At 43.5% G+C, this 7,307-nt stretch overlaps 1 protein-coding gene across 1 annotated transcript in view; it reads left to right on the top strand.

The window, feature by feature from the left end:
* Positions 1-985: 985 nt before the first annotated feature.
* zgc:153896 (uncharacterized protein LOC569930 homolog) overlaps positions 986-7,307 on the top strand; it is a 7,411-nt gene continuing 1,089 nt past the window's right edge. Inside the window, exons 1-4 of the mRNA XM_037676057.1 lie at positions 986-1,242; positions 2,543-2,688; positions 2,879-3,502; positions 6,593-6,815. Of these exons, the coding sequence (XP_037531985.1) occupies positions 996-1,242; positions 2,543-2,688; positions 2,879-3,502; positions 6,593-6,815 (1,240 nt within the window). The 5' untranslated portion in view covers positions 986-995. The remainder of the gene's footprint in view (positions 1,243-2,542; positions 2,689-2,878; positions 3,503-6,592; positions 6,816-7,307) is intronic.

Raw genomic sequence — 7,307 nt, 5'->3', positions numbered from 1 at the left:
AGGATGTTAGAAATGCAGCTGCAGGAAAAAGACAAAGAGGAGACATATGGATGCAGTTAGAGAGGACATGGAGGTAGTTGGAGTGAGGACAGAGGACACAGAGGACAGAGTGAGATGGAGGAGGACTTGCTGTGGAGACCCTGAAGAGGGAAACACTAGAAGAAGAATGTGTCAGACCAAAGTAATTCTTCGTAAAATAAAACAATTAACTTCCTGAACTGTCATGAACGCAGCACGTTTGATCCAAACAGATAAAATGTTCTGAACGTTTTCTGTCTGACAAACACAAAACGGACTGAGGAGAGGACAGTAAAACCTGTCCTCGTGATCAAATGTCTCCCGGCAGTCAATATTTACTGCTTGTTGTAAAAACCATAAAAGAGCTGAGAGAAGTGAAGCAAGCAGATTTGGTCCTGATCAATAAACGTGACGTTTTCATCCATCAGCTCTGATCTGAAGACAAAACCCTGAACAAACGCAAACATTTAATAAAAATGACTTTTTATATCTGCAATTATTTCACTTCAGGTTTAATCAGCTGGGACAAAATCATTTCACCACAAAACCAGAAAACAACCGAAGGATTGACTTTAATAACAATACTTTTATTTATTGGTTCTTCTCAAAATATCCAGTCTCCTCATGAAACATGATTTAAAACAATATAAAACCAACACGAATGAAAAAACTCAAGAACTTTTAATACGATTTTCTGACGTCAGACTGTTGATGAGGCTTCAGAGGAGTCGAACTCTGAAGTTGGGAAATAAATCAAACAATAAAATATTAAAGAATCAGGTGTTGAGTGAGTTTTATTCCTCTGAGACTTCAGAGCTGCTATCAGGAGTGAACTCAGTCCTGATGAGGTCCATCAGCTCACAGTCGAAGGTCTCGTCCTTCATCAGCACGTCTTTATCAGTCAAAGCCAGTCACACATTAACCAGACTCACCTGAACAGGTGAGGCCAGGCTGATCGGCAGGCAGTCACCGTGAAGATGAAGATGAGGCCGCAGCTCTTCCTCGTGCTCATGGCGGGGCTCTGTGTCACTTCTACGCCCCTGAAGAAGAGCGAGGACAAGAAGAAGCTGCTGCTGGTGTCCTTCGACGGCTTCAGGTGGGACTACGACCAGGACGTGGACACGCCAAACCTGGACCAGATGGCTCTGGACGGGGTCAAGGCCAAATACATCACCCCCCCGATGCTGACCATGACCTCCCCGTCCCACTTCACCACCATCACCGGTACCCACCACACGCCTATGTTGTCAACAGTAAAAAATTAAAACTACTGTAGTATTACTGCAGTACAACTTTAGTACTACTGTAGTATAACTGTAACAATAATGCCGGTGGACAGCGTCTGGGCTTCATGTCAGGTATTTCAGGTTCTGTTCATCGGATATAAAATCTGTTCATTCAGATCAGAAAATGTCTGCAGAGACAACTCACACAGGTGACTCACAGCAGCAGGTGTTGAGATGAGTTGTGTTTCCAGGTGTTGAGTTGAGTTGTGTCTCCAGGTGTTGTGTTGAGTTATGTTTCCAGGTGTTGAATAGAGTTTCGTCTCCAGGTGTTGAGTTATGTTTCCAGGTGTTGAGTTGTTTCCAGGTGTTTTGTTGAGTTGTGTTTCCAGGTGTTGAGTTGAGTTGTGTTTCCAGGTGTTTTGTTGAGTTGTGTTTCCAGGTGTTGAATTGAGTTTCGTCTCCAGGTGTTGAGTTATGTTTCCAGGTGTTGAGATGAGTTGTGTTTCCAGGTGTTGTATTGAGTTGTGTATTCAGTGTGGAGCTGAGAGGTATCGATCTAAACTAGGACCCACCATCAGCACCACTGGTCACTGGTGAGACCACAGGTGGACAACGAGGATTAAACATGAGCAGATTTGTCATCTTCATCCGTTATAAAACATCACATCATCTGCAAAAGCACACACAAAAAGCAGCGCTGTGTTTCTCACAACCACCTGAAGCGAACACTCGTTATCTGTTTGTTTTATGAACATCGTTTCATTTTTAAATAAAGATGTTAAGGTCACTCTGATGGTTAAATTACAACAACTCTGAAAAAAACTAATTAAACTCAGATTATAATAATCAGCAAATCTCAAACACATTTTATTTACGAGTGAACACTGAAAACAGAGCAAATGTTTAAAGAAATGAAACCATTTCTATGAAAAGAGAAAATAAAAATGTTGCTCCAGGGGCAACAACATTCAGAGGTCCAGATCAGAACCAGGAGGAACATTCAGGAACTGATGAACTGATAATGCTTTATAAATAAATTGGTATGGTATGGTATAATCTGATAATCTGAAGGTCAGTCTGAGACGTTAGAAGTAAAGATGGGCACAGGTTCAGCAGTCTGTCTAAACCTACTGAAACAATTTCAGAATAAAGTTCCTGAATAAAGACTTTAATCTCCATCAAAACCTGGTTTGGTCTTGGTCTGCACCTCGCTGTGTTAGACCCAGGAGGACTGGTTCTGTTCTGGGCTCAGGAACATGTCCACAGATCAGAGTTGAATGGTTCTGTGTCCCCGTCAGGCAGATGGGTGGAGGACCATGAAGTCGTCCACAACATGATGTTCAACACCACCACGAACCTGAAAGTTCCTCACAAACAGACCCTGAAGAGATCCGAGTGGTGGGACAATGGAGTGCTGCCGTTATGGATCACGGCCCAAAACCAGGTGGGTCACTGCTCAGCTTCACTAAATGAAAGACTCCCGGGTCAGAAAGAACCGATCTAAAGAGCACACTTACTTGTTGCTCCAGATGTCCAACAGAACTACAAAGTTTAGGGTCAAAAGAGTAAAAGTTTGGATCATAATCCAAACAGAGGAGTTCAACTGATCTTTGCTTAACATCTTTTCTTTTCAGGGTTTGAAAACAGCTTCAGTTTTCTTCCCGGGGGGCGGAGCCTCTTATAGAGGTCAAGCAGTCAACAGAGTTCTGGTTGCGGAGGTCGGTCATCCTGATGACAACGTGACTGAGTGGCGTCAGAACATCGACATGGTGATGAGCTGGTTCTCACAAGAGGATTTCCACCTGGTGACACTGTACTTCGGTGAACCCGATAACGTGGGCCACGCCAAAGGGCCAGACCACCCAGACAGGAAGAAGATCATCCGGCAGATTGATGACATCATTGGTTACCTGAGAGAGGCCATCGATCGTCACAATCTGGCCGACAGCCTAAATGTCATCATCACCTCAGACCACGGCATGACCACGGTCAAGAAGAGGCCGCAGGTGGACGAGATCATCCTCAACAAGTATCTAAACCTCCTCAAACTTGCCAGCTTTGAGATCCTCGACTACGGTGGGTTTGGTATCCTGACTCCACGACCGGGTAAGGAGCAGGAGGTTGTTGACGCTCTGTCCAACGCACCAAATCTGACGGTCTACAAGAAACACGAGATTCCTGAGAGTTTCCACTTGGGCAAGAGTGAGCGTCTGCCTCCCATCGTGGTCATGGCCGACCTGGGGTTCAACTTGAATTCTGTAAGTTTCACCCTGATCCTCCTGCTGCCCTTGGGTCAAAATGACCCACAATGACTCTGTCTTCAAACTGAGGCCTCGTGGGCCAGTTTGACCCAAGGGCAGCAGGAGGATCAGGTTATCATCATCGTATTCAACCAAAGATGTTTTTATGCCTCCATCACTAACTCAGTTAGGGTTAAAGATTAACAAAGTTGAATGAGCGTCTTGATTGTCCGACCCACATGGACACACACACAGGTCCAACACTCCACTGGTCTGACACCCGACTGGACCGACACCCAAAAGCAGAATGGGAGGAAGGTCTTTCAGTTCTCAGGCTCCTCTCTTGTGGAACCAACTTCCAGTTTCTGTCCATGAGGCTGACACATTGTCCAGTTTTAAAACTGGGATTAAGACTTTATTTTTTGATAAAGGGTTGGCTTGTTATGCTGCTATAGAACATTTAATATACAGACTCTTTCCAAAAAATTAGAATATCATGGAAAAGTTGTTTAACTTCCACGATTCCATTCAAAAAGTTAATCTTTAATAGATTATAGATTCAGGGCCCACAATTTAAACTATTTCAAGTATTTATTTATTTTTTTACATAATTTGAACTTCCAGCTCATGAAACCCACAAAAACAGGATTAAAAAAAATTAAAATACTGTGAAGACATCAGTCCACACTTCTCAGTTTTTGCAGAAATAAATAAATAAATTAGGATCAGAACAAAATCAAAAACCAATCAATATGTCAATCTTCAATAGTTGGTTGTGAATCTCTTTGTCTTAATCTCTGCCTCGATGTGACGTTGAGACAATCAGCCTGTGGCATAGACTGGGAGTTATGGAAGCCCAGATTTCCTTCATGATGTCAGATCTTCTTTGTTGTTGCTCTGGTGCTCCTCATGTTCCTCTCGAGAAGACCCCGTAGATTCTCAATGGGGTTTAGGTCCGACCAGTTGGCTGGCCAGTCAGGCACTGTTGCATCAAACCAGGTTCTGGTGCTTCTGGCAGCATGGGCAGGGACCAGATCCTGCTGGAAGATGAACTCTGCATCTCCATACAGATCCTCAGCAGAAGGAATCATGAAGTCCTCTAAAACATTCTGGTAGACTGTTGCAGTGACCTTGGATTGAAGAAAGCAGAGTTTACCAACACCTGCACCGGACACTGCACCCAGATCAAGACTGACTGTGGACATTTCACACTGGACCTCCACCAGTATGGGTTCTGTTCCTCACCCTTCTTCCTCCAAACCCTTGATTTCTGAATGAAAGACACTTTACTTTCATCTGCAAAGAGGACCGAGGAACCCGACAGTTGTAGTCCATCTCCTGGATGAGTCTGAATGTGGTGGTTTTTGAAGCTGTGACTCCGCCTCATTCCACTCTTTCTGGATCTCTGACAGATTCTGGATCTTCTCTGTTTGATGATCCACTGAAGCCCATGGTCATCTCTGTTGCTGGTGCATCTTCTCCTGACACATGTTGTCCTTCCACTAGACTTTCCATTGATGTGCTTGGACACAGCACTCTATGAACAGCCAGCCTCTTTAGCTATGAACGTTTGTGTCTTACCCATCCTATGGAGGGTCTCAATGATGGTCTTCTGGACAGATGTTCTGTCTGCAGTCTTCACCATATTGAACAGAACTGAGACAATTTAATGACACCTGGGGAAACCTGTGCAGGTGCTTTGAGTTTAGTAGATGATTCATGTCACACTCAGTTTAAAACATTCATGTCCTGCAACATCTGGACTGATGTCTCCACAGTATTATCACTTTTTTAATCCTGTTTTTGTGGGTTTCATGAGCTGGAAGATCAAATTATGTAAAAAAATAAACAAATACTTGAAATAGTTTAAACTGTGGGCCCTGAATCTATCATCTATTAAAGATGAACTTTTTAAATGGAATTATGGAAGTTAAACAACTTTTCCATGATGATCTAATTTTTTGGAAAGGGTCTGTGTGTGGTGTACAGGGGCTGCAGCTTCTAAGAAGCGCTGCCCTTATTGCTTGGATAAGAAAAAGGGGAAACAACATAAGGAGGTATAAAAAAAAAAAGATCTCTCACACCGTGTCCTAGACAGGGCACGGTGTGAGGCATAAAGAAAAAATAAAAAATCTACCACAGCAAAGCAACATAAATTGACATAATATATATGCGTGTGGAGTGGGAAGTGGGTGGGGGTCCTAGATCCGGTCTGTTGTAGTGAAGGAGGACATGATTAAATCCTTGTGGATGAACGTTTCACTAGAAGACCAGAAGGATTTTATAGTTCTCTATTCTGGCTTTCCTTCCTGGATCTTGCGTTACTAGAACCTCCTTCTTCCACCTGCGTAATATCACTAACGTTAGAAACATCTGATCTAAAGATGGTGCAGAAAAACTGCTCCATGCATTTGTCACGTCTAGACTGGACTATTGCAATGGTTTATTATCTGGGTGTCCAAATACTTCTTTAAAACGTCTTCAGTTGATCCAAAATGCTGCTGCCAGAGTCTTAACTGGAGTTACTGGGAGAGATCATCTCTCTCCAGTTTTAGCTTCTCTCCATTGGCTCCCTGTCAAATCCAGAATAGAATTCAAAATCTTACTTCTAACCTACAAAGCTCTCAACAACCTAGCTCCATCTGATATTACAGATCTTATTGTTCCAGCACTTCACTCTCAGACTGCAGGTTTACTTGTGGTTCCTAGAGTTTCCAGCAGCAGAATGGGAGGAAGATCTTTCAGTTCTCAGGCTCCTCTCTTGTGGAACCAACTTCCAGTTTCTGTCCATGAGGCTGACACATTGTCCAGTTTGAAGACTTTCCTTTTTGATAAATCCTATAGTTAGGGTCGGCTTGTTATGCTGCTATAGACTTAGACTACTAGAGAACAAACCGACCTAATTTCCTTAAATGAATTGTTAAAATTGGATAGTTTTCATTTGATACTATTTCTATCTTAACGTGATTTATTTTCGTTCATTTTAAACATTCAAGTGGCTCCTTATATTTATTTTCCTCATTGCATTTGAACCTGGAGCACCATAAGAGGTCGTAGATCTTCAGTTTTCCACCTGAAACTCAACTTCTCTCTTTTTTCTTTACACAGAGGCTCATTGTCTATGTGAACAAGGGCGATCATGGCTTCCATAACGGGGAGATGGACATGAAGACCATCTTCAGGGCTTTCGGACCGAGCTTCAAGAAGAACTTTGTGTCTGAGCCGTTCGACAGCATCCACATCTACCCTCTGATGTGCAAACTGCTGCAGATCCAACCAGAACCACACAACGGATCTGTGGATGCAACCAAAGACCTGCTGTGGTCAGGAGGTGAGTCTGAAGGACGACCAGTTAGAGTTAAAGTCTTCTTTAGGAGCACCTCAATGATCAAATGAAGCTTCTAGATTTTAACATCTCATCCCAGTCTGAGTGAGTTGAATGAAAAACCAACTTCTCCCTCAGATGATTCCTCTGAGGAGCACACTCTGGTTCTGACTGAGCACAGCACTTTGGTCCTGTCGGGATTTAAAGTGCTCTATAAATAAAGCTGATGAGCTGCTGCCTCTCAGCAAGCAGGTCCCTGGTTCAAATCCTGGTCTGGGGCCTTTCTGGGTGGAGTTTTCATGTTCTCTCCGTGCTGCGTGGGTTTTCTCCAGGTACTCCAGTTTCCTCCCACAGACCAAAAACATGCATGTTGGACTGGTAACTCTAAATTGTCTGTAGGTGAGAGAGAGAGAATGGTTGTTTGTCTCGATGTGTCCATTTGATGGACTGAAGACCTGTCCAGGTGTCCCTGTGATGGACTGGAGACCTGTCCAGGTG

The sequence above is a fragment of the Nematolebias whitei genome, chromosome 5, assembly GCF_014905685.2.
Source record: "Nematolebias whitei isolate Nwh7 chromosome 5, NemWhi1, whole genome shotgun sequence".
NCBI lineage: Eukaryota > Metazoa > Chordata > Actinopteri > Cyprinodontiformes > Rivulidae > Nematolebias > Nematolebias whitei.
This window is presented reverse-complemented; position numbering and strand designations above follow the sequence as displayed.